The 26,438-nt window shown below is 51.2% G+C and overlaps 2 protein-coding genes and 1 long non-coding RNA gene across 3 annotated transcripts in view; 2 read left to right on the top strand and 1 right to left on the bottom strand.

Moving 5' to 3' along the window:
• Positions 1 to 6,865, top strand: part of HSD17B14 (hydroxysteroid (17-beta) dehydrogenase 14) — a 21,524-nt gene extending 14,659 nt beyond the window's left edge. The window contains exons 6-9 of the mRNA XM_010849573.1: positions 5,665 to 5,769; positions 6,144 to 6,211; positions 6,312 to 6,408; positions 6,499 to 6,865. Coding sequence (XP_010847875.1) covers positions 5,665 to 5,769; positions 6,144 to 6,211; positions 6,312 to 6,408; positions 6,499 to 6,672 — 444 coding nt within the window. The 3' untranslated portion in view covers positions 6,673 to 6,865. The remainder of the gene's footprint in view (positions 1 to 5,664; positions 5,770 to 6,143; positions 6,212 to 6,311; positions 6,409 to 6,498) is intronic.
• A 581-nt stretch (positions 6,866 to 7,446) lies between these two features.
• On the top strand, positions 7,447 to 22,126 carry BCAT2 (branched chain amino-acid transaminase 2, mitochondrial). The gene is made up of 11 exons (XM_010849574.1): positions 7,447 to 8,910; positions 12,395 to 12,469; positions 12,790 to 12,993; positions 17,013 to 17,123; positions 17,220 to 17,339; positions 17,487 to 17,650; positions 20,029 to 20,171; positions 20,336 to 20,421; positions 20,602 to 20,742; positions 20,842 to 20,916; positions 21,708 to 22,126. Exons 1-11 carry the CDS (start codon positions 8,887 to 8,889, stop codon positions 21,744 to 21,746), a joined length of 1,182 nt encoding a protein of 393 aa, XP_010847876.1. The 5' UTR covers positions 7,447 to 8,886; the 3' UTR covers positions 21,747 to 22,126.
• LOC104995624 lies at positions 8,888 to 12,101 on the bottom strand. Its single transcript, XR_826070.1, has 4 exons — positions 12,029 to 12,101; positions 11,192 to 11,308; positions 9,412 to 9,498; positions 8,888 to 9,026 (listed from the first exon to the last, which is right to left on the bottom strand). It is a non-coding gene; the product is annotated as an uncharacterized LOC104995624 (long non-coding RNA).
• Positions 22,127 to 26,438: the final 4,312 nt, after the last annotated feature.

The raw sequence follows: 26,438 nt of genomic DNA, 5'->3' as shown, positions 1-26,438 counted from the left end.
TAACAATGAAAAATTTGACTTCATGTTAAAAATTAAAATTAAGATTTTTTTACATGACCAAATTACTATTAGATCTCCTAAGAAAATGAACAGTAATTTCTTAATACCATTTAATGCCCAAGCCCTATTTAAAGTCACCTGCTGCTGCTAAGTCGCTTCAGTCATGTCCGACTCTGTGTGACCCCATAGATGGCAGCCCACCAGGCTCCCCCGTCCCTGGGATTCTCCAGGCAAGAACACTGGAGTGGGTTGCCATTTCCTTCTCCAATGCATGAAAGTGAAAAGTGAAAGTGAAGTCCCTCAGTCATGTCCGACTCTTCGCGACCCCATGGACTTCAGCCCACCAGGCTCCTCCATCCATGGGATTTTCACCTAGTTGTTCCCAAATGTCTTATTATTAATAACAGTTGATTTGTTCACACCAAGCTCCAAAGTCTGCCTGTTGCCTCTGGTTTTTCAGAGGGCAGAGACTTTTGTCTGCTTGTTTTTGCCTCTATCCCAGTGCCTATTGCAAAGAAATTTGTCAACATGCGTAAGTTGCTGCCCTTGCCACCACTGTCATCATAACCATAACCACCATGACTGCCATTGCCATCATCATCATCATTAACCTCATCATAGCCATCGTCACCATGATGGCCACCTTCACCATCATTTTAATCACCATCACTTCCATCACCACCACCATCATCATTTACCATCATTATCATGACCATCTTCAACATCATTGGCATCATACTCCCACCATCATCATCACTACCTTCATCACCACCATCAGGATCACCACCAGCATCCCTTGCAAGCCCTTTATTTATTTTTAAAAATATTTACCTGTTTATTTGGCGGTGCTGAGTCTTAGTTGTGGCACGAGGGATCTAGCTCCCTGACCAGGGATCGAACCCATGCCCCCTGCATTAGGAGCTTGGAGTCTTAGCCACTGGACCACCAGGGAAGCGCCTCCTTGTAAGCTCTATAAATATTGATTCTTGGGACCCCAGCCCAGGCCTCCTGAGTCAGAATCTCTGGGTCTTTGACCTCCCTGGTGAATTCTGATGCGAAGTTAGCCGTTCCCCAGGTTAGAGAAAATGCCAGAGGAGGTTGGGATGTTTATATAGTTAAGGAAAGAGAATCTTGTCAGGAGGGTGTTCACGGAAGGCATTTGAGCACTGGAGTGTCCATCGTAAGCGCTCAGAGCTGGATTGGTTCTTAGAGACCCATCCGTTCATTTATCTATTTACTCATCAAAGACTGAGCAAGCATTTGTAGGTGCTGCGGGGTGAACCACGTGGTCTTTGCCTTTGTGGAGTTTATAGTCACAGGGCAGCCAAGTGTTACCAAATAAACAAGAGAGGAGTTTATATGAGTGAGTGTGTTCTGGAAGTCCTGGTAGGCTTCCTGGAGAAAATGAAAGATGAGAGATGTTAACTCGGGGAGAGGTGGGAGAGATTGGTGTCTGAAGGGGAGGCAGTCAGGCCGTTAAGAGTCCGGTGGGTCCCTAATGGAGGTACACAGAGGTGCAGACATTCCTGGAAGGGAATAGGCTGTGCAGAGGCCTGGCCCTGAGAGAGAATTAGGAGCCCAAACACACTCTAGAACATTCCACAGTGCACTTGCATTTGCTTCTGGCTGCCTCCCCATGCAACTTGAGCTCCATGAGGGCAGAAGTTTCTCCCAGTCTTGTTTCCTGCAGTGTCCCCAGCTTTTACCCTGTTACCTGGCACATAGTAGGTCCTCATGAAATGTTGGTTGAATGAATTAATGAGCAAGGGAATCGTAGAGATTCAAGAGTGCCTTGGTCTGTTGAGGACCCAAGGCTGAGGGAAGGGGTTGGTGCACGAAGGGGTTGAGGGGCACATACACGGGGCCTGGAGGGCCCTATTGGGGCATCTGGTCTTTTTTTTTTTTTTTTTAATTTTTCAGCCATGCTGAGTGGCACGTGGGATCTTAGTTTCTTGACCAGGGACAGAACCTGCACCTCCTGCATTTGGAAGCGTGGAGACTTAACCACTGAACCGCCAGGGAAATCCCTGAGGCATCTGGTCTTCACCTCAAGAGCAGCAGGGAGGCATCGAAAGCATTTGAGCAAGAAGGTGATGTGCATGCTACATCGCTTCAGTCCTGTCCAACTCTTTGTGACCCTATGGACTGTAGCCCAGCAGGCTCCTCTGTCCATGGGACTCTCCAGGCAAGAATACTGGAGTGGGTTGCCAGGCCCCTCCTCCAGGGGATCTTCCCAACCCAGGGATCAAATCCGTGTCTCTTGCAACTCCTGCATTGGCAGGCAAGTTGTTTACTACTAGTGCCAGCCGGGAAGATGATGTTAGCCCATGAATACTAAGATCGTTACTACTAACAGACCACTCTAGCTCTTGTATGAGGAAGAAATCAGAGGGCAGAGTGGGGTAGGAACTGACATCAGGAGGCGGTTGCATTTGCGCACTTGCATTTCAAGGCCTCACGCAATCTGACCCCTATCGCTCCTCTGATGTCACTTACCTCCACAATGCCCTTCTTGTTGCCAAACACACCCCACCTGGTCTTGCCTCAGGGCCTCTGCACTCCGTGTTCTTGCTGCCTGGCATGGTTTTCTCTAAGAGATGCCCACAGCTCAAGCCTGGACTCAAAATGCTCAAATCTGGGATTTCCCTGGCCATCCAGTGATTAGAACTCCGTGCTTCCACTGCAGGGGGCACAGGTTCAATCCCTGAGTCAGGAAGATGCCCTGGAGAAGGGAATGGCAACCCACTCCAGGATTCTTGCCTGGAGAATCCCATGGACAGAGGCGACTGAAGGCTTACAGTCCATGGGGTCTCAAAGAGTTGGACACGACTGAAATGACTGAGCATACACGCACTTTCCCAAAGCCTTCACTCGGGCACCCTGTTTGAAACTGCACCCAGCCCAACACTCCCATTCTCCCTTATCCTGCTCTCCTTCTGGTTCCATGTCCCCAGTCACACTCTTTATTTGTTGTTTAGTCGCTAAATTGTGTCCAACTCTTTGCAACCCCATGGACTGTAGCCCACCAGGCTCCTCTGTCCATGGGATTTCCCAGGCAAGAATACTGGAGTGGGTTGCCATTTCCTTCTCCAGGGGATCTTCCGAACCCAGGGATCAAACCCAAGTCTTCTGCTTTGGCAGGCAGATTCTTTACCACTGAGCCACCTGGGAAGCCCAAACACACTCTAGAACATTCCACAGTGCACTTGCATTTGCTTCTGGCTGCCTCCCCATGCAACTTGAGCTCCATGAGGGCAGAAATCTCTCCCAGGCTTGTTTCCTGCAGTATCCCCAGCTTTTACCCCGTTACCTGGCACACAGTAGGTCCTCATGATATGTTGGTTGAATGAATTAGTGAGCTAGGGAATTGTAGAGATTTAAGAGCACCTTGGTGATGGGTCAGTTGAGGACCCAAGGGGGAGTCTCCTGAAGCCCCCCCACACACATCTCCTGAGACTCTGAATTGAGAGGCTGAGTGGGAGTGGACCCCACGGCAGAGACTGGGGGCCAGGGATGGGGGCAGGTTTGGGAGGACCCAACACTTAAGTTTTGCCCTTGAGACACAGAGATGTAAATGCCCGCAGGTGGCAGATCCAGCTCCACAAGGGGGCTCCGAGGGAGACTTAGGAGGTGCCCATGGAAACCCAGGAACGTGGGCCTCCCATGGCAGAGCAGGGAAGGCAAGAAGCGGACCCAGGAACCCCAACATTTAGGGGAAATGGAGTCAGGCCAGGGTGAGGCTACATTGTGTCTGCTGAGTGAGCCAGGCTCTCTTAGGTCGGGTTGTCCAAGGGAGGGAGGCGCAGAGGTCAGGCTGATAAGAGACTAGCAGGTCCTTGATGTAGCCACACACAGGCATAGGTGACCTTGGCAGGAGGGGTGGGGGAGGAGCCAGCATGTGGGGAGGGGTTGGGGAGGAGTGTGTGTGAGGGTTGGAGAGGGGCCACAGGAGTACGGGACAAATATTTATTGAACACTAGCTGTGTGCCCAGTGCTGAGATGAGGTGGCGAATAAGCCTGGCTCAGCTCCCACGGACCTCACCTTGCCAGGGTCGGGGAGAGGAGGGAGTTAAATGGCTGGGGACCCAGGGATAGGCAGGTTGCAGTTTTAAATAGAATGGTAGGGACTTCCCTGGTGGTGCAGTGGTTAAGACTCCGTGCTTCCTCTGTAGGGGTGTGGGTTCAATCCCTGGTCAGGGAACTAAGATCTGAGGTGCTGCCAAAAAAGAAAGTCACAGCATGTTGAATGTATGTGTGGATGGCCACTTGGGATTAATAAGCCAGACTCTTACAGAGATGGACACCTAGCCATCCTTTAAAAAAAAATATGATGTTTTAAATAGAATGGTCAGGGAAACCTCACTGAGGAGGTAACATTTGCACTAAAGTTGCTGAGGGGATAGGACTATCCCCTTTCAGCCCTGAACTGAATGTCCTGTGTCCTCAGAAACCCTTCACTCCTGGACAAACTGGGGAGAGTTGGTCACCCTAGGAATAAGTCACATGCTATATCAGGAAAAACATTCCAGGCAGCGAGAATAGCAAGTGCAAAGGCCCTAAGGTTGGAACACTTGGGGGAATATCTGAAGATACAGCACTGAGGATGGGGCAGAGGCTGTTTTGTGAAGGAGTGGAGGTCTGCAAGAGCTGGTGGGGTGATACAGAGAGGGAATAGATTAGCTTCCCATTCTGAGTATCCCTTGGGGGGAGCCACCTTGTACCCATTAATCAATCTTTAGCGATAGGAATGGGCCTTGCCCAAAGCAAGCAAGGAGAGGGGTAGAATTGGAATTTACTCAAGGTCATTCGAGACTGAGGAGCAGAGACAGACTGGAGTGAAGAGAAAAGGAAAGGGAGAGAGAGTTGAGAGTTAGTTTAGGGACCTCCGGGTGGCCAGGGGCTTGCAGGGTTGGCAGAGTAGGGAGTTCATTTCATGAAGGTCTGCCATGTCACGTTTGGACCAGAGTTTTCCCTGAAACTCAGAGAAACTTATCTTCCCCTTCATGTATAAAAGGGATTCCTCCCTTTTTTTCTTTTTTTGTAACATATGCAGCCATCTTGGTCTATCTTTCATTTTCCTATCTTGTAATGAACAGGAGTTTGAGTAATACACAAAGAGCTAGAGAGAGAGGCACAGGGACCCTGAGAGAGGGGGTCAGGGACACAGAAGGGGGAGGCAGAGACAGACAGAGGCAGGCAGGCCAAGAGACAAAAGGATCCTTCCCAGGACTTCCCTGGTAGTCCAGTGGTTTAGAACCTGCTTGCCAGTGCAGGAAACACACATCTGAACCCTGGTCCAGGAAGATCCCACATGCCTTGGGGCAACCAAGCCCGTGCACCACAAGAGAAGCCCTGTAGAGAAGAGAGAGTAGCCCCCACTCTCCTCAGCTAGAGAAAGCCTGCCTGCAGCAACGAAGGCACAGTGCAGCCAAAAAAAGAAAAAGAAAGAAAAATTCCTTTCAGATAAAGACAGACTCCTCAAGGGCTGCTACTCAGAGACCACGGGGCAAACCACAGAATGTGCCCTGGAGCCCTGGCTGCTGTCTGTACAAGGCACCCAGATCCGCTCGTGAGCACCTCAGGGAGATGGCCAGGAGGCATTTCAACGGGGCTGGGGGGAGATCCAGGGGCTTGGGCGGCTTACTCCGCTCTCTGTCTCCCCAGCTCGCCCTCCCTCACCTGCGCAAGAGCCGGGGAAATGTCATCAACATCTCCAGCCTGGTCGGGGCGATTGGCCAGTCCCAAGCGGTTCCCTACGTGGCCACCAAGGTACACCGCCGAGATACCCTGCCCCTTCCTCCAGGTGTCTCAGCCCTGAGGTATGGCCTGAGGCACGGCCACCTGGCCTTCCAGGAAACAGAGCCTGGTGCAGCCGGAGGCAACCTGCAGAGAGAGTGTGACTTCCCTCTTCCGATGCCCCTGCTTGACGCCCCCTGGTTGGGTGCATGCGTGCCAGGTCATGTGCTCAGTCGTGTCTGACTCTTTGGGACCCCGTAGACAATAGCCCGCCAGGCTCCTCTGTCCATGGGATCCTCCAAGCAAGAATACTGGAGTGGGTTGCCATGCCCTCCTTCAGGGATGGGAGGAGACCGCAGAAGGAACCTCATTTCCTCTGAACTTTCTCCATGCCCCGTCTTCTGCAGGGGGCAGTGACAGCAATGACCAAAGCCTTGGCCCTGGATGAGAGTCAGTATGGCGTCCGTGTCAACTGGTGAGCAGCTTCACGTGGGTTGAGAGCCTCTTGAGGGAGTGAGCCCAAGGGGCAGTGTGTGCATTGGACTTCCCTGACCTCCTCTGCTCCCCCACCCCAGCATCTCCCCTGGAAACATCTGGACCCCTCTGTGGGAAGAGCTGGCGGCCTCAACACCTGACCCCACTGCTACAATCCGAGAGGGCACTCTGGCCCAGGTAGGAGTGGGGCCCGGGTCGAGGTGGTGTGGGCGTGGAGGTCAGGTGGGGGCTCCTCGTGACTCTCCTTTCCCCCTTGTCTCTCCCCAGCCCCTGGGCCGCATGGGCCAGCCAGCTGAGGTGGCGGCTGCTGCTGTGTTCTTGGCCTCCGAAGCCACCTTCTGCACGGGGACTGAGCTGCTCGTGACCGGGGGTGCGGAGCTGGGGTATGGGCGCAAGGCAGGCCAGGCCGCCCTGGCGGAGGCCCCCACCACCCCTTCCTGATCTCCCACATTTCCACCTGGGCCTCCTTGATGAGGGTTCTCCCACCCCAAACTCTGTCTCCCAAATCCCAGTTTCCACCCTCTGCCTCTGAAGTGCAGCACTCCACCCACCCCAGCCCCGACTGTAGACATTCAGACCACTCACCAATGTGCCAAACCACCCCACAGTTTCCCATAAAAGCACTTTGCAACCAGGAGGAGGAGGGCATCACTGCATTTATTTCCGACCCTTTATGAGTCCTACCATGCCAGGACCGGGTCCCCCGACCCCGCCCCACCCAGCTCCCACGCATTCCCACGCGTGGCTTAGACCCGAGGGACTACAACTCCCGGCAGGCCTTGCGGCAGGAGACTGCAGCCCAGGGCTCCTGGGAAAAGTATTGCAGGTTGGCTTCACCGGCGAGCTAATTAAAAAGGCCCGCAAGGGAGAGTCAGTTAAGCTCTAATTAGGAGATAATGGAGGGGGTTAAGCAAACAGGCCTCCACTTTATTCTTGGCCCTTAGGGGAAAGGAGCTTTGACTTCGCTTGCAGCGGAGTAGGAGGCTGCCCAGCACCAAAAATAATGAGGGAAGAGAAAGCTAGGCGGTTGACATTCCCGGGTCAGAGGGAGAAAGGGCTGGGATCTGGACTCCAGGGTTTGAGGAGGAGGGAACTAGGCGGTGTGGACTCCCTGGCTGGGAGGGAGCGGAGTCTGGCCGCCCCCTCCAGATGGGGCGAGGGGCCCCATCGGGGGTAAGTCCCCCGGGTGGGGAGGTGGGGCTGCATCGCTGCTGCGGGATTGGCCGAGGCGGGGGTGTGTGCCGCAATCCCTGATTGGCCGCGGCGGAGGCGGGGAGCCGCCTGGGCGCCGCACCCTTGCGGCTCCAGCCTAGGTGGTAGGGGAGGAGGACTGGGCAGGTGGGAAGAAAAACAAGGAGACGTCCTGCGGGGAAGGACTCAGAATCTGACTGCCCGGGCCTGTGGCTTTTCGTACTGGGGAACCAGAAATTGGGAACAAAATGTCTCAGGGTCGAATTACGCAGACACAGTGACCTAAGGAGCGGAGTTTGAGGATACAACAGGAACAACAGTTTGGTGTCACTGTAACCTGGGTGCAGGAGATGGGGGAACTTTGACCACGGAAGATTTGGGGAGGGGGTGCGCACGGTGACCTCGGGGCACGATATAGGGAACACTGAAACAGGTTTGAATTGCTAGCGATTAGAGAGATCCTGAGGGGCTGTAGGGCTTCCCAAGTTGCTCAGTGGGTAAATAATCCGCCTGCAACGCAGGAGAAGCGGGTTCGATCCCTGCTGAGTCGAGAAGGAGGAGAGCACGGCAACCCACTCCAGTATTCTTGCCAGGAAAATCCCATGGACACAGTCGGATACAAATGAAGCAACTGAGCACGCACGCACTCAGCAGGGACTGTAATCGACTGTCTGCCTCTGGGGGTCATGAAACTGGGGCGACAATCTTGAAGGGGCGTAACCAGGGAATCCTGCCTAGAGGCTGCTCACTGAAGCTCATTGATGAACTGGCTGCCGCTGCTGCTGCTAAGTCGCTTCAGTCGTGTCCGACTCTATGTGACCCCAGAGACGGCAGCCCACCAGGAACTGAACAATTTCAGGCGTCCCTGATGAAAAGGGCTGGAAGGAGGCATGGTGAACTCTTGTGTGTTTATCTCTTTAAAAAGTTACCAAGAGTACACGTATATCTTCTGGTTGGAAAGGAAACCTATATTCCAACAGGGAAGTATCCGGACAGAGTCAAGCTCTCCCTTCATCCCTATCTGCCGCCCTCTTCAGAGTCCTTTCCCTTCAAAAGTGTATTTTTACATAACATCTGCGCCCACCGACCTTAATTGCGTGGTTTTTCACCAAGAATCGCGATATGTGAAGATTTCTGCTCCCCACCCCTCCCTTCTTTTCCCTTTAGCTCTCCACCACGGTACTGTACCTATTAAAATGCATTTCTGAAAACCGCTGAATGCACACTCTAGCGTCGGGGCTGGAAGGAAGATGTGTTTCAAGTTACTCCCTTCTGCTCGCGGGGTCTAGCGCATGCGCTCTGCGGTAGGGCCCTGCTCCCCGCGGGCGCCCTGCAACTGGGAAGGCCAGGCCCGCCTAGGGTGCTAGGCTGACAAACCATCCCACTGGAGGGGGCGGGGCGGGGCCGGAACGTCTTTATCCCGGGCCGCGCCCTGGGCGGGCACAGATACCAACCACACAGACCATGGCTACAGCGGCATTGAGGCAGGTGGGTTCGCGGCCCAGTGCCGGGGGTCTGGGGAGCTCTTAGGGGAGGCGCACTTCCGGGACCACTCGCCGGTGGCCCATCCGGTGGGGCGCAGGTACTCCCGCACTCAGGTTCCGCTGCAGGGAGCCAAGGAGGAGGGGGCCCCTTAGAAAGGAGCACGAGGCTTTAATGGGGATGAAGGGAGAGAAGTAATCGGTGGGAAGGGGGACCCAGATGGGACTTCTAGGGATGGATATATGGAAGAGGAGACGGCAATGGGAGAAGCATGGGACTGGGGTGACGGGATGGATTAGGAGAGAAGGGAGACTTTGGGGGCGCCAGAATAAGATTCCCAGACCCTCTAGGTGTGGGAGCAGGATGGAGGCAGAGTTCAGTTTCAGGTCTGGACTGGGACTAGGACCCAAGGCCCTATTTTCTTGGCACTAAAGATAGAGGTAGAATGTTGTGCCCGGAAACCCCTTATCTGAAACTCTGCGCCAGGGTTGAAAATAGAGTTAATACCTCATTGTCAGCGACAGAGATTCTCCTGCTGTGAGTGGGACCCTCCATTCTTACTGATACATGTCAACAGGCAGAGCTTCGGAGAGCCTGTGATTTGAGAGAACAGGGTTTCTCAGTGAGGAAGGAAACAATAACAACTCGAAGAAGGGATTCTTTATAACCCTTGACAGCTGCAGCTTAACGTTGGGAAAAATGGTTCCTGTTAACTTTGTACCTGACTTTATATGGGACTCTTAGCTTGATGGATAGCAGGACAGATGTTTCCTTTCTGAGTTGAGACGGAGACCAGCCTGGGCTGTGTCTGGGACAATCTTGACTTTACGATGACACTCCTGGGCCGTGGTGGTAGGACAGCCTTGGGCTGTGAGTGCTGGGGTCAGTGGAGATTCCATCATATTATAGAGCTCTGCTCTGTGCATACGCCACCCCAACTCCAACTATTTCTCATTTCCTAATTCAGCCCCAGAGCTTTTTACAACTCTATGTCCCTAAAGCTCAGGGATTATCTGAGATCTCCTTGGGGCCCAATCCCCCAATGGTTTGGGGTATCAGGTGGTGGAGCACCTTCCCTGAGGGGAGGTGAGACCCCTGCCCCCAGAAAAATATCCTGGGAGGGTGAAGGCAGCTTCTCCCAGTGTGACAGTGTCTCTATGGCCAGTACAGATTTAAAATCTCCTGGAAACAGTGCCTGGCACCTTTTCTCTGCCTTGTGGGTGTGTTTTCCTGCTCCTCTCTGTCTCTCCTGGATATCTCTGTCTCCAAGCATTGCTGAGGTAGTTTCTCTCCAGGTGTTGGCATCACTCTGTCTCTGCTAGTCTCTCCTCATTTCCCTAGGCCTCCCTTTCACTTTGTGCTGTCCCCCGACATTGGGTCTTGATCTATTACTCTCCTTTCTCTTGTTCTCTCTCTCTTATGGCTTCAATTCATCTTGCCTTCAGTATTTTTTTTTTCTTGATTTCTCCAGGCTTTACCATGCCTGAATTTCCCTCCCTCGTGTGTCTTGTCTCAGTCTCTCTATATATGGTGGTTGTGGTTTAGTCACTAAGTTGTGTCAAACTCTTGCAACCCCATGGACTGTAGCCAGCCAGGATTCTCTGTTCAAGGGATGTCCCAGGCAAGAATACTGGAGTGGGTTGCCATTTCCTCCTCCAGGGGATTTCCCCCTCTCTCTGTATGAAAGTGAAAGTGTTAGTTGCTCAATCCTGTCTGATTCTTTTTAACCCCCTGGACTGTAGCCCTCCAGGCTCCTCTGTCCATGGGATTCTCCAGGCAAGAATACTGGAGTGGGTTGCCATTCCCTTCTCCTGGGGATCTTCTCGACTCAGGGATTGAGCCCAGCTCTCCTGTATTGATAGGCAGATTCTTTATTGCTGAGCCCCTCTATGATCATATCTAATTTGACTTCTCTTGGCCTTGGATTCCTGTTCCTTAATGTCCGTGTCTTTTACTTCCTTGTCTCTTATTTTTTCTCATTCTTCTTCTCTACTTTTTTCCTTTCTGCCTTCCTCTGAGGGCTGCTTTCCTGTCCACCTGCTGCCTGCCTCCGCCCTGCCAGTTGGTGTTATCTCAATGCCGGGGGTGTCTTGTCCCCCTCCTGGCCAGTAACCCGGCCCTGGCTTGGTCAAGCCAGAGAGCGCCACCTAGAGGCCATCCCAGGACCCACACTCCGATCATCCCAGTAGCCCTCCAGTGCTCATAACATCCAGGACCACTCCTCAGACTTCATGGCCTAGACTTTAGGACATTGCAAACCCACAGCCCCCGTCTCACCATGACTCACCTACTGACCAGTGACTTCGGCCATTCACATCTGTTCTCGGTTCCCTCAGCTCACAGGGCAGGAGCAGGCTAGGCTGTTCTGTCTGCCAAACCTCATCACAGCTGCCTTCCCACTGGGCTGAGGAAAGAGGTATCGCGAGGTCAGAGACTGTGGGGGAGAGGCCATCCTGCTAGACGAAGACAGACCTTCTCTCCCCCGCTGGCCTCGGGCCGGACCACAGGGGAAGCGTTCATCTGAGCAGTGTCTCTCGATGACTGGGGTGGTCCCTGAGTGTATGTGGCTGCCCCTCAGTTCCCTACAGCCCTGGGAACCATAGGGAATTGGAATTGCTGGTGTCCAGGGTGTGGGACTCGGAGAAGGCAATGGCACCCCACTCCAGTACTCTTGCCTGGAAAATCCCATGGACGGACAAGCCTGGAAGGCTGCAGTCCATGGGGTCGCTGAGGGTCGGACATGACTGACTTTTCACTTTCATACATTGGAGTGTTCTTGCCTGGAGAATCCCAGGGACGGGGGAGCCTGGTGGGCTGCCGTCTATGGGGTCACACAGAGTCGGACACGACTGAAGTGACTTAGCAGCAGCAGTAGCAGGGTGTGGGACTGGGGCCTCAAGTAAGCTGAGCCCAGTTGATCTAATACCCCAAAGGGAAGGACTTGCAATTCTGGGTCTGAGGGCAGAGGGGGCTGGGGGTCTGGATCCTGAGGTGGGGGCCTGGAATCCAGGGTCTGTAATAGGAAGGGCTGGGGCCCTGGGCCCTGGGGGAGCATGACCTATGGGCCCTCCTCTTTTCTAACTCTTTTCAGGATTTGAGTTCCCCCGGGGAGGCCTTCACTTACCTGCACACCTTCTCTTGTCGTCCTCTGTCTGATCTGGGCTCAGGCAGGGCTGGGGCCAAAGTTCCCTGGGGTAGGAGGTGCCTGTATTTGACTTTGCCCCAGCTTGGAGGAAGGGATGGGAGCCGATTCAGCTCTTTATTGAGATGGCCCTTGTGGGGGCAGGGAGCAGACTTGGCCTCCTTGGGGATCTCCTGCTCCATGCTGATCAGGGCAGGGGAAGGGACCTGGCCTGGAAGCACTGGGCCTGGGACAGAGCATGCCCGAGAACATCCCCAGTGCAGACTGTGGAAAAGATGGGTGCCAGGACCCCCTGCGCTCTCTGTCTCCTGGTCTCATCACCTTTCTTACTTCTGTCCCCACCCTCAGATTTGGATCCCCAGATTTCTCCCTGTTCCTTGGTTTCTGTGTGGTTCCAGAAGATATGCCTCATCCAGCTTCAAGGTGACAGTGGGGATTAGGGTTTGGATCTCAAGGAAGAGGGGCTGGGGGCCTGGACCAGTGGGTCTGAGGGAGGCAAGGGCTGGGAGCTAGCTTTAGGCATCTCCAAAAGATCCAGGGTCCGAAGGTGAAGGTGGGTGGCAATGGGTTAGCCTAATTGCTTGCCATCAGGCCGTGGAAAAGAGATGAAACTGCATGTCCCAGGAGCCTCTGGGACTACAGATCCTTCTTCTCTCTGGTTCTCAGCCCCAGGGGTTCCTGGGAGTTGTAGTTTTTCAGATTGGAAGCTGTGGTCAGACTCCAGGATGCCTATCTTTTCTCAGGCTGCTGACCTGCAGCTGGAAATGACACAGGAGCCTCATAAGAAGCCTGACCCCAGCCAGCCCCTGCTGTTCGGGAAGACATTCACCGACCACATGCTGATGGTGGAATGGAATCAGGAGAAGGGCTGGGGCCAGCCCCGAATCCAGCCCTTCCAGAACCTCACGCTGCACCCGGCCTGCTCCGCTCTGCACTACTCCCTGCAGGTGGCAGGGCGACTGCCCTCCCTCCCCTGCCTCTCCCTGCATCTCTTCCATCTTGCTGAGTCTCTTGCTGGGTCTACCTCCCTGGGTTTGCTTTTTGTGTGTTTCTCATTTCCACGCACTCCTCATCCATTTTTCTCAGGCTTGTCATGTTCCAAGTCCCATATTTATTGGGTGATGCCAGGTCCCCAGAGATGAGCAGACCCAGTTCCTTCACTTGAAAACCCCCACACTTTGGTGCTCACCCAGGGGGATCTGGACTCTGATGGAGGCAGCTGAGGTATTGTGGGAGGCCAGAAGAGGAATGCCCACCCTACCTCTGATTCGACCGAAAGTGGGGTCTTTCCTGGCAAAGAGGGGAGCTGAGGCTCTTAGTGGGAGAGGCGACATCAGTATAAAGACACAGTCCAAAGAAGAGCCTGGTATATTTGGGAGGGAAGCGTGGGGTTGGAGGCTACGGGGAGGCTGAGGACGCCATCAGAACCCCAGAGGAGCTGGGACCTTGTCAAGGGCACTGGGAGCTCCGAGGGCTCTGAGCAGGCACAGAGCAGGTAGAGTAAGACCCTTCTCAGGCCATGTAAAGGATGAGCTGAGGTCGTAGCCAGGGGGATCACCAGGAGTGGATGGGGCAGAGAAATTCAGGGATACTAGGGATTGACCGGCTGGGCTAGAGAAGGGCAGGGAGGGCTGAGGACTGTGCCCAGTGGTTTAGCCGGGTGACCATGTAGACCACTGGACCATGCCGATATGGGGACATAGGAAGAGGAGGATTGGCTTTGTGGGACTTGGTGAGGGCCCACGAGGAGAGAGATGAAGGAGACATTTGACCCAGTTTCCAGCTTCAAGCTATGGCTGAAAGCAAAGTCTTTTCCAAAGAAGCTTTACTTGTTGCATAATTTTGGAGGGACACACTGCAGTTGTAGCTGGTTGGCACTTTGACTGATTTTTGTCCCTTATGGAGTCGTTCTCCAACATTAGGCATGTTCCACCCGCCCCCCCCCTTTTTTTTTCCTCTTTTCTTTTCAGAATTTTGATGGTTTTTCTTCCCACCTACTCTGGACATTTGATTCAAATGGATCAGTTCTGTGCAGAGGAGACCCAGCGTGGGGAACAGATACAAAGGATGGATGGTCAGGACGTGTCTACAGAGCCCCGCCCCCAGGAAGGTGGCTTTTGGAGATCACCATTTATTTGGCTCTCCTTTCAGCCCAGCATGACAGGATGTCCTCCAACAGTACTTTTGGAGGACAAAAGTACTTTTGGGGACCAAGTACTTTTTCTTTAGTAGAGTGAGTGAAGATGAAGGGGTTGAGCATGCAAAAAACCATGTCTTTCATGATAGCTCTTACATAGGGCTCCCCAGGTGGCACAGTGGTAAAGAACCCGCCTGCCAATGCAGGAGACGCAAGAGATGCGGGTTCGATCCCTGGGTTGGGAAGATCCCCTGGAGGAGAAAATGGCAACCCACTCCAGTATTCTTGCCTGGAGAATCCCATGGACAGAGGAGGCTGATGGGCTACAGTCCATGGGATCACAGAGTCAGACAGACCGAGTGACGAACACTTTCATTTTTCCTTCTTTTAATGTAGCCTAGAGATTCTTGGGCAGCCCTTGAAGAGCTTTGTCCTCCTTTTCTGCTGCTGTGTAGTATTCCATCCTAAAAATGCCTCCTTTAGGCAATCACCTGTTGCTGGACACTTAGGTTGTTCCCAGTCTTGTGCTATTATAAACAGCACTGCAATAAACCAACAAACACTTCACTTCCCTTAAAAGCAAATGTATCTCTCCTTTCAATTTCTGGAACTGTTGGCTCAAAGGCTGTATGTGCTTGTGATTGCTGACAGATGTTGAGTCATCAATATCTTCTGTGACAGATGTTGTGACAGAGCTGTGTCAATTTTCACATTTACCAGCCAGGCCTGTTTTCCCTGTTCCCAGGATGACCCTTGTCAAACTTTTAGATGTCTTGTAAAGTGCTTTTAAAGGTACTAAGTGCTTTTAAAGGTACTTCAAGGTAATTTTAATTTGCCTTTTCCCCCCGATTATGAATGGAGTTGACCATCTTTTCACAATGGAAGAGCCATTTTTAGTTCCTTCCTGTGAACTGTCCATTTTCTTGGCTGATTTTTCTATTAGAGTGGGTTTCTGCATTTATTTGTAGGAGTACTTTGTGTATTAAAGATAAATCATTTGTGATGTGAGTTCAAAGTTTCTACCCAGTTTGTTTATTTTTATTTTTATGCAGTCTTTTCTTTTTGATTTCTGTGATTTGTCATATTTAGAACACCAGCCCCAATTCAAAATATAAAATGGTCCTTTTGTGTTTTCCTTTATTGCTTATAGAAGAAATTTCATTTAAACCTGAAAATTTTCCTGATGTGAGGTATGAGGTAGCTGCTGTTGCTGCTGCTAAGTCGCTTCAGTCGTGTCCGATTCTGTGCGACCCCATAGACAGTAGCCCACCAGGCTCCGCCGTCCCTGGGATTCTCCAGGAAAGAACACTGGAGTGGGATGCCATTTCCTTCTCCAATGCATGAAAGTGAAAAGTGAAAGTGAAGTCGCTCAGTCGTGTCCGACTCTTATCGACCCCATGGACTGCAGCCTACCAGGCTCCTCTGTCCATGGGATTTTCCAGGCAAGAGTACTGGAGTGGGGTGCCACTGCCTTCTCCGGTATGAGGTAGGGATCCAACTTAATTTTTCCCCCCCAGAAATGGATATTTGGTTGTTCAGCACCATTTAACTGAATTGATCATGTTTTGTACAATTTTTACTTAAATACAGTTGGGTTACAACATTGTGGTGGTCTCAGGTATACAGCAAAGTGATTCAGCTATACGATAATCCACTTTCTAGTCTCTTGCATTGTTTGATCTGTCAGTTCATTTGTCAATGTCACTTCAAGTGTTGTAGATTCATAATCTGTTTTCATATGTGATAAGGCAGCTTCCCACTCTTACCTCTTGCCCTTATTTTTACATTTTTTCCCAAAATACTCCAATTATTTTTATTTTGCATTCTTCATTCATTCATTCATTCAGTCAGTCAACAGAAACCTACTATGCACCAAGAACTTACCTGGGGTTGGTGGGATTAGGAGGGTGGTTCTTTAGTGGTTTATGTATTTGTTGATGAACATTTAAATTGCTTCCATATCTTGGTTACTGTAAATAGCACTGCTATGAACACAGGGGTGCAGGCATCTTTTTGAATTAGTTCTGTCTGATATATGCCCACAAGTGGGGTTGTTGAATCATACAGCAACTCTATTTTTTTTGTTTTTTGTTTTTTTTACTGTTGTTGTTTTTACTGTATTCCATAATGGTTGCACCAATTTATATTCCCACCAACAGTGTAGGAGGGGTCCCTTTCTCTACACCCTCTCCAGCATTGGTTATTTGTAGACATTTGAATGATGGCCATATTGACCTATGAAGTGGTACCTCTCTGTAGTTTTGATTTGCATTTTTCTAATAATTAGCGATATTGAGCATCTTTTCCCTATTGGCCATCTGGGTGGACATTGTATGATTTCATCCATGGCTATTAAAGTATTTCTCTAAAACACAAAAAGGCTATTTAAAAAGATAACTTCTGGGAATTCCCTGGTGGTCCAGTGGTTAAGACTTTGAGCTCTCACTGCCGAATGACCTAGGTTCAATCCCTAGTCGGGGGACTAAGATCCCACAAAGCATGTGGTGTGGCCAAATAAATAAACAGGTAACTTCCATGTCATCTTCATTCCTGAGAAATGGTCCCAGTAACATGGAAAGGGTTTAAAAAAGTGTGCTCCTTGCTCTGGGCCTCTCTGTTCTGCTTTCTCTGGCTTCTGTCCTTTGCTGTCTCCTCTCCTGGTCTGTCTGGATCTTTGCTCTCTCTCCTCCTCTCTGTGCTCAGTGGGTTAATCTCTTCCCTGCTCACTGTATTTTTCTGTGTCTGTATCCCTGTGTATCAGCCCGTTTCTCCCTGGCTGGGTGAGCTGTCTCCCTGAACCCTGACCTCCTGCCCTGCCTGTCTCTGCAGCTCTTTGAAGGCATGAAGGCATTCAAAGGTGGGGACCAGCGCGTGCGCCTCTTCCGACCTTGGCTCAACATGGAACGGATGCTGCGCTCAGCCCTCCGCCTCTGCCTACCGGTGAGGGGCCCCCGGCCGCCCAAGGAGGGTGGGGCAGGGGGCATGGGCGGGGGCCAGGGTCAAGAGGGTACCCTGACTCATCTTCATCCCACCCAGAGTTTCGACAAAATTGAGTTGCTGGAGTGCATCCGCCGGCTGGTGGAAGTGGACCAGGACTGGGTCCCTGGCAGCATGGGCACTAGCCTCTACGTTCGGCCCGTGTTGATCGGGAACGAGGTGGGCCAGCTCTGGGGGCTGGGGAGCCACACTTGGGGGGCGGGTTGCCTTCCTGAAGGAGAAGGGCCGGGGACCTAGGCTTGGGTCAGGGAAAGGGTTGGGGGCCTGGATTCCTGGGTCCCTGATGTCCCCTTCCGCCCATCACAGCCCTCGCTAGGTGTCGGCCACCCTACTCGAGCCCTCCTGTTCGTCATTCTCAGCCCTGTGGGCGCCTACTTCCCTGGAGATGCCTTGAAACCTGTCTCCCTCCTGGCAGATCCATCATTCATCCGGGCCTGGGTGGGTGGGGTCGGCAACTACAAGCTGGGAGGGTAAGTAGCCCCTTGCCCACCCCAGGGTCTGGTGCACTGGGCGTCAGAGACACAGGGTGTGTCTTTGGATGTCCGGTGGAGAAACTCAGATTGGCCCCCAGGGAAGTCTCTAGAAACGAATTTACACTTAGCTCACTGGTCTCTCCTCCAGGTAGCCTCCCCTGAAAACCCAACCTTCCTCAGCTCCCATAATGCCCAGGGGCTCTGGCATCCACCACCCTGCCTGTGGACTTCCTGTGGATTTATCTGTCTTGCCAAGGGCATCAGCTCAGCAGGGCAAGGAGGGTTAGGATGGGGATAAGGCAGAGGGCAGGCTTAGGATGTATTGGAACAGCAAGTGTGGCCCCAGCTGGGAGTTCATTCAGATCCTTTCAAAACATATCTCGTTGAAGTTTCCTGATGGTCAACGTGAACTTCTCGATGTTCAAGCTGGTTTTAGAAAAGGCAGTGGAACCAGAGATCAAATTGCCAACATCCACTGGATCATGGAAAAAGCAAGAGAGTTCCAGAAAAACATCTATTTCTGCTTTATTGACTATGCCAAAGCCTTTGACTGTGTGGATCACAATAAACTGTGGAAAATTCTGAAAGAGATGGGAATACCAGACCACCTGACCTGCCTCTTGAGAAACCTATATGCAGGTCAGGAAGCAACAGAACTGGACATGAAACAACAGGCTGGTTCCAAATAGGAAAAGGAGTACGTCAAGGCTGTATATTGTCACCCTGCTTATTTAACTTATATGCAGAGTACATCATGAGAAACACTGGGCTGGATGAAGCAGAAGCTGGAATCAAGATTGCTGGGAGAAATATCAGTAACTTCAGATGTGCAGATGACACCACCCTTATGGCAGAAAGCAAAGAACTAAAGAGCCTCTTGATGAATGTGAAAGAGGAGAGTGAAAAAGTTGGCTTAAAGTTCAACATTCACAAAACTAAGATCATGTCATCTGGTCCCATCACTTCATGGCAAACAGATGGGGAAACAGTGGCAGACTTTATTTTCTTGGGCTCCAAAAACACTGCAGATGGTGATTGCAGCCATGAAATTAAAAGATGCTTGCTCCTTGGCAGGAAAGTTATGACCAGCTTAGATAGCATATTAAAAAGCAGAGACATTACTTTGCCAACAAAGGTCGGTCTAGTCAAGGCTATGGTTTTTCCACTAGTCATGTACGGATGTGAGAGCTGGACTATAAAGAAAGCTGAGTGCTGAAGAATTGATGCTTTTGAACTGTGGTGTTGGAGAAGACTCTTGAGGGTCCCTTGGACTGCAAGGAGATCCAAACAGTCCATCCTAAAGGAGATCAGTCCTGAGTGCTCCTTGGAAGGACTGATGTTGAAGCTGAAACTTCAATTCTTTGGCCACCTGATGCAAAGAGCTGACTCATTTGAAAAGACCCTGATGCTGGGAAAGACTGAAGGCAGGAGAAGAAGGGGAAGACAGAGGATGAAATAGTTGGATGGCATCACCGACTCAATGGACATGAGTCTGAGTAAACTCCGGGAGTTGGTGATGGACACAGAGACCTGGCGTGGTGCAGTCCATGGGGTCGCAAAGAGTCAGATACGACTGAGCAACTGAACTGAACTGAACCGAACCCCTATGTTGGGTGAAGCTGGGGACACAGATAAGTCTGATCTGGGCCCTGCCCTCCATAGGCTCCCAGGCTGGTGGGAGCCCGAGTATCCAGGGCAGCACGTGCTCTGATGGAAATGACCAGAACATGGGAAAGTCTTCACAAAGGAGGTCCGATGGGTAGGCTGGAGATGGTTTCCTGAATACAAAAGTGGTGTGTATGTGAGTCGCCCAGTCATGTCTGACTCTTCACGACCCCATGGACTGTGGCTCGCCTGGCTCCTCCATCAGTGGAATTCTCTAGGCAAGAATACCGAAGTGGGTCGATTTCAAATCCTGGGAACACACCAGTGGAGACAGGGGGGAGGGGCAGAGTCACCGAAGTTGTCAGAGAAGAAAAATAAGTCTGGCTTTTGCAAAAGGCTTAACAGGTAGTCCCAGACCAGGCCCAGCCCTGAACACTGGACTGAAGGGCTGGGATCTTGTCCTAGAGGCAGTGGGGAGCCCCGAGAGGCTTGTGAGCAGACGAGGTGCGAGGTCAGCTCTGGGTGAGAGACAGTGAGTGTTAAATCAGGGCAAAACGGGAAAGCATTGAGGTGGCCAGTTGATCGCGAGAGCCCAGAGAAGGCTTGAAACCCAGCCTGGAGGTTCAGTAAGCCTCTCAGAGATGACGTCACAGCTGTTTGTGAATGGGGCGGGAGCAGGATGAGCGCTGGTCTGGAAAGACTCACATCGGGCCACGTCGGGGGAAGGCTGGGGGTCCCTTGACCTGGTCCACCATGTTGCTGTCCGCCAGGAATTACGGGCCCACCGTGTTAGTGCAGCAGGAGGCACAAAAGAAGGGCTGCGAGCAGGTCCTCTGGCTGTATGGGCCTGATCACGAGCTCACGGAGGTGGGCACCATGAACATCTTCGTCTTCTGGACCTATGAGGACGGGGGTGAGCCCACCCATGACCAACCCCAGGCTGGGCGGAAGTGGGCGGGAGCAGAAATTCTTAGTGGCTGCAGGTCTTGGGGCTTGGCTGTGAGTGGGGTGGCTCCTAAGAGGATGGGATGGTATGAGGTAACACGCCCCCTCCCCCTTCTCTTCCACCTGACCCAGTGCTGGAACTGGTGACCCCCCCACTGGACGGCATCATCCTACCTGGAATAGTCCGACAGAGTCTGCTGGACCTGGCCCGGACCTGGGTGAGGGCATGCTGTCTTCGGGTGGCCAGAATGATGCGGTACTCCTCTGTTGCAGGACTGGAGTATTGGGGGTGGTGGAGGGGACTGGGCACAATGGCATGGCTCTTTTTCACCATCCACACAGAGCGGGGAGCAGAGCAGCCCCCCGGGCTCAGAGGTTATTTGTGTCTCACCCCGCAGGGTGAATTCCGAGTGGTAGAGCGTAAGATCACCATGAAGGAGTTCCTGCAGGCGCTGAAGGATGGCCGGGTCCGAGAAGTCTTCGGTTCAGGCACTGCTTGCCAGGTCTGCCCCGTGCACCAAATCCTGTACCAAGGCAAGGTGAGGAAGGGCCAGCTTAGAGCGTGAGGAAGGGCCGGCTTGGACCGTCACGGAGAAGAAGGGGGTGGGGGCCCGTTCTTACCACCCTTTCTTCCCCAGCATTTCCACATTCCCACCATGGAAAACGGGCCCCAGCTCATCCTCCGCTTCCACAAGGAACTGAAGGCGATCCAGGTGAGGTGCACCAGCTGGGAGCTGGGCTGGATGCTTGGTTGCCCAAGAGAAGTTCACATCCCACTAGCCTCTGAACTGAGGCTTCCCTTCCCCCACCATAGTCCCACCAGCTGAAAATGGCTCCTTCCATTGGCCTCTGGGCCTCCGATTGAGTTTGCTTTCCTCAAGGCCCTGTGGCCTAGAACACTTCTTGGGACTAAATGGTGCTTCTCTGTGAGCCTCGGGAGCCCTGGCTTGAGAAATTCCCTTCCCATGAGCCTCCGGGACCTGAAGCCAACCTTCTGGCCACTGAGTTCCAAGTCCCAGAGATCCCCAGGAGCCCTGGGCTATTCCGCTGGCTTGAGAATCTTGCTCCTACCAGCCTCTGCACTCTGCCCCGACTCTGTGGCCTAAGAACGTTTCCTATCATAAGCCCCTGGAGGTACTTTCATACGTCTGAACCGAGCTATCTGGCCTTTCCTGGCACTGGAACTGGAGCTCCTTTTCTGTGAGCTTCTGTAAATTCCAGAGTATCTGGACCGAGAACTACACCTCCTGCCTATCCAGGTTTTCTCAGCTGAAGAACTTTTCCCCCGAGCCTTCAGGGCCTTACAAGAACTCCTCTTTGCAGAACTACAACTCCTTTGGGCCTCTGCGCCACCTTTGCCACGTTCGGTGGGCTTCCGGGAAGTGGCCTCATTTCCCGTGAGGCCCTGGGGCGTAACTTTGCCGGCGCTCAGGCTAGGATGCCCCAGGGCCTGCTGGGAGTTGTAGTGTGGTTTCCTCTCACCTCCGCCTGTGTTATTCTATAGTACGGATCAAAAGCCCATGAATGGATGCTCCCGGTGTAATGCTCTGGGCTACGCTGGACCACTCCACGGACCACCGACCTGTAGCATCCAGCCCCTGTTGGACCTTCACCTCCGTACCAATGACTCACCTGAAGTGCAATATGAAGTAAAAGACGGGGGAGCTCGGACGCCTGGATCTCCGGTGCCCCCATGTTACACTCCCAAAGCCATAAGGGCCTGACCCAGGCGTCTTGGCCCCTAGCCCCGCCATTCAGGCCTTGGGGACCTGTACTCCCCGCTGCTCCGTGTTGTGGGTCAGGGATACACTTTGACCCCAAATCTGCATCTCCGTTTTCAAGCCAGATCTCCCGGTGCTACAGTTGATTTTTTTTTTTTTTTCCCCTAGCTGCGATTTTGAAATAAAATGCCAAAGAACAAGACATTAAGTTTCATCTTCAATGAAGCAATTCAGCGGCTCTAGCGTCTTAACCAGGAACCCACATGTTCAACCCATTTCATTTTCAAGAGCCCAGCAATCCAAACCCTCAGAGTCCTGATGGTTTCTCAGATGGGGAGATTTTTCCACTTGTCACAAATTGAGCTTAACATCTTCCCTCCCTAAAAAGGGACCCGCATCCCCATCTTGCAGGACAGCCCCACTGTACACTCCAGTCACTCTGCCAGACCCCTCTGCACTGTACTTCTACCCCCAAAAGCCTCTGAGTCCCCAGCCCTGTCCTCTTTCCCCAGACTCTGTCTTCTTGGCTTCAGCTCAGATCTTGTCTCCTGCCTGGACCCTTGTCCTGGCTTCCAGTTTGACCTGGAAAGGATCTTTCGACACTCAGAGCTGCCCCTGCAGGGCCAGGCATAACTGGCTACAGATCTGGATTCTGGATTCTAACTTTCTTCTGTTATCTGATCAGTGTGTAACTTGGGGTATGCCTGAGCTCTGATCCTGGGGGAGACCCTGTGGGACTAGTGGGTAGACTCCATTTGTGGCCTGTCCAGCAGCCATCAGCTTTGGTACCAGGACTCTGATCTGTTGAGACAGCAGGCAACCATTGCCTCATTGAGAATGAGGCACCCCCCTCATTCTCTTTTTCAATCGTTGTTCAAGGGAAGGCCATGGGCCAAGGGCATACAAGAGGAAATTTGCCTGGAGGCCTCTGGGAAAGCTGTCCTTCCTAAATTAAACATTCCAGAAGGGCTACGTCTGCTTTTCTTTCCTCTGTTTTGGCTTAGTTACAAGTGTGATGCTTGGAGCTGCTGCAGCCATTTCACGGCCAAGAGTGCCAGGCCTACTTTGAATATAACAGAGCACAAAGAAAGATCCTGGCTCCTTCAACTGGGAAGCCTCTGATTTCTGGATTGTTTTGTTTAAACAAAAAAAAAGAACAAAAAGCCATTTAAGTCACTTTTGTCAGATGGTTTATCTTTTGTTATTTGCAATTGTATTATGTGTGTGTGTGAGAGAGAGAGAGAAACTTACAGTCAAAAACTTCTTTGCTTCCCTGGATCTTCTGTTGGCCAGAGCTGATCACATCAGGAAGAATTCCTGATTCTAGTAGCCAGGTCCCAAATGAAGACCTAGGCCAGATTTTTATCTTAGATTTGAATCCTGAGGGAATGATCAGGAAAGGGTAAGTAGCTGTCGCTTAAAAAAAAAAAAACAAAAAAACTCAGAATTATGCTTTATTTGGTGGACAAAACTGAGGACTTAAGCCAAAGACATGGCATCTCATATAGTGAGAGATGCTTCAAAGAAGCAAAGAGTGGGGGAGCCAGGATATATAGGAGTTTTTGCAATGAAGACTAGGTAGTCAAAACATCAAGAGATTACTGTGAAATATGGTGGTCCAGTGGCTAAGACTCTGTGCTCTCAGTGCGGGGGCCCCGGATTCCATCCCTGATCAGGGAACTAGATCCTGCGTGCCGCAATGAAGACTGAAAATCCTGTGTGCCGCAACTAAGACCCAGCACAGTCAAATAAATAGATAAAAATAAAATTTAAAAAACAGATTGTGTGTGTGCTCAGTTATGTCCAACTCTTTGTGACCCTGTAGACTGTAGCCCGCCAGGCTCCTCCATCCATGGGATTTCCCAGGCAAGAATACTGGAGTGGGTTGCCGCTTCCTTCTCCAGGGGATCTTCCTGACCCAGGGATTGAACCCAAGTCTCCTGCCTCTCCTGCATTGGCAGGCAGATTCTTTCCTACTGAGCCGACCCACCTGGGAAGCCAAAAACAGAGATAACTGTCAATTAAAGAAAACCAAATACCTAAAGTTAAGGAATTTAGCCCTTTTCTGTGTATGGTAAGATGCAAGAGTCTGCTCCCTGAAATCATTCCTTTGCTATGCTCCTTAGCTATCTAGGGTCAGTGTCTTATTCTTGTCCATCTTTGGTCTCTGAGTGCACTGCTGGGGAGAAGGGCGGCTGTAGCAGCTGACTGTTTGATGGCAGGCATTCTGTTTCTACCCTGAGTTCCCTCAGGGCTCACTGTCAGGGGGACTGTGATGTGCTGACTTGGTGGCTGCCACATCCTTTGTTTATGAGGTGGCAGGCAACATTTACCCAGCTTCCCAGCTGGCGCTGGTGGCAAAGCACCCACATGCCAATGCAGGAGACATAAGAGACCTGGGTTTAATCCCTGAGTTAGGAAGATCCCCTGGAGGAGGGCATGGCCACTCCAGTGTTCTTGCCTGGAGAATTCCATGGACAGAGGAGCCTGGCAGGATACAGTCCATGGGGTTGCAGTGAGTCAGACACGACTGAGTGACAGCACACACGCACGTGTTTTGTTAGTCTTCTTTAGCCACTATTAGGAGATAAGGCAGAAGCCCGCTCAATATTTTTTCCTTATTTCTCTGACCAGGGAACAAACCTGTGCGCCTTGGAGAGGAAGGGCAGAGTCTTAACCCCTGGACCACAGCTGTGTGTGTGTGTGTGTGTGTGTGCACACGCGTGTGTCCGACTGATTGCCATTTCCTTCTCCAGGGGATCTTCCCAATCAGGGATCAAGCCTGTGTCTCTTGCGTCTCCTGCATTGGCAGGCGGGTCCTTTACCACTGATACCTTTGCTTCCCTGATAGCTCAGTTGGTAAAGAATCTTCCTGCAATACAGGAGACCCTGGTTTGACACCTGGGTCGGGAAGATCCCCTGGAGAAGGGATAGGCTACCCACTCCAGTATTCTGGCCTACAGAGCCCATGGGGTTGCAAAGAGTCGGACACGACTGAGCGACTCTCATTTTCACTTTCCTTTACCACTAGTGCCACCTGGCAAGTTCCTCAAGTCGCTTTTTGAAAATCACTCGAGGCAGTGGCATCTGAGAATAAACAGCGATATGTTTGACATGCCATAGGCTAAGGCTTGTTATCTTTAAATGAATATTTAAAGATATTATAAATCTTTAATATTTATAATTAAATATTAAAGAGTTTTAATATTTAAAAAGATTGAAAATATTAAAATATATGAATATTTTGTTCACCTTCTGTCATAATGTCTAATTCTATAAATATTAATAGATGTAACCCATATGAACTAAAACTCTTAACGGTTCTCAGTGATTTTTAAAAGTGTAAAGTGGCCTCAGGTCCAAAAAGTTTGAGAAATGCTGTCCACGGACAATGCCTGACTCTCAGCAAGCTGATGTGACCATTGGTTAAATAACAAAATAAACAACAAATCTGATCCAGTTGCAGTTTATCACAGAAAAGAACTTTGTTTCTTGTTTTGCATTCGTAGACATTTTCAGAGCCTTTTCTGTCTGAGACAAACATTCTGTAGGAAGATTCCAGTAGGCTTATTTGGCATTATTGCTTCATTTGATCACTTTTCACAGTGAGTAAGACACTCAGGTTGCAAATGAGAATTATTAGAGCACACACATTCACATTTCAGATACCCTTCATGCTTTGCCTAATTAAAAATCAACTTTAAAAAAAATTCTCTAATAGCTATGTGATGGGCTTCCCGGGTGGCTCAGTGGTAAAGAATCTGCCTGCCAAACATGAGACTTGGGTTTAATTTCTGCGTCAGGAAGCTCCCCTGGAGTAGGAAATGGCAACCAAACTCCAATATTCTTGCCTGGAGACTTCCACAGACAGAAGAGCCTGATGGGCTACAGTCCATGCGGTCTCAAAAAAAGTCATCAGATATGACTTAGGGACTAAATAGTTACAACAACAAAGCTGTGTGATGTTGGGGAAGTGAGTGCACCTCTCTGAGCCTCAGTTTCCTCATTTCAAAAATGCAGATCATAGTACCTACTTCTTAAGGCCATGTCATTGCTGTTGTTCAGTCACTAAGTCGTGTCTGGCTCTTTTGAGATCCAACAGACTGTAGCCCGCCAGGATCCTCCTCTTTGGAAAAGACCCTGATGCTGGGAGAGATTGAGGGCAGAAAAGGAGAAGAGGGTCACAGAGGATGAGATGGTTGGATGGCATCACTGATGTGAAGGACAAGAACTCGGGCAAATCCCGGGTAAGGGTCAGGGAGACCTGGCCGCCACAGTCCATAGGGTCACAGAATCGACACGACTTGGTGACTGACCGACAACAAAAACAATGTTTAGGGGGCTGTAGATCTTAATGGCTTAAAAAATTGTGTGTGTGTGTGTGTTCAAAATATTATGTCATCTTCATGCTTAAGGATGTTCTTCATTAGAAAATAATAAATATACACTAAGTAGAAAGAGCAAAATGGGAATTTTCATTTAGTTTATTCAGAATTCTGAAAAGTTCGCTAAAA

The sequence above is a fragment of the Bison bison genome, unplaced genomic scaffold (assembly GCF_000754665.1).
Source record: "Bison bison bison isolate TAMUID 2011002044 unplaced genomic scaffold, Bison_UMD1.0 scf7180017864285, whole genome shotgun sequence".
NCBI classification, from domain to species: domain Eukaryota; kingdom Metazoa; phylum Chordata; class Mammalia; order Artiodactyla; family Bovidae; genus Bison; species Bison bison.
This window is presented reverse-complemented; position numbering and strand designations above follow the sequence as displayed.

Excerpts from the sequence above, each read along its gene's own strand:
- BCAT2 (XM_010849574.1), top strand. The coding sequence starts at position 8,887 with ATGGCTACAGCGGCATTGAGGCAG. Across the intron at positions 12,470-12,789 it reads ATGCCTCATCCAGCTTCAAG|GCTGCTGACCTGCAGCTGGA; the intron begins GTGACAGTGGGG and ends ATCTTTTCTCAG. Across the intron at positions 17,340-17,486 it reads CCGTGTTGATCGGGAACGAG|CCCTCGCTAGGTGTCGGCCA; the intron begins GTGGGCCAGCTC and ends CGCCCATCACAG.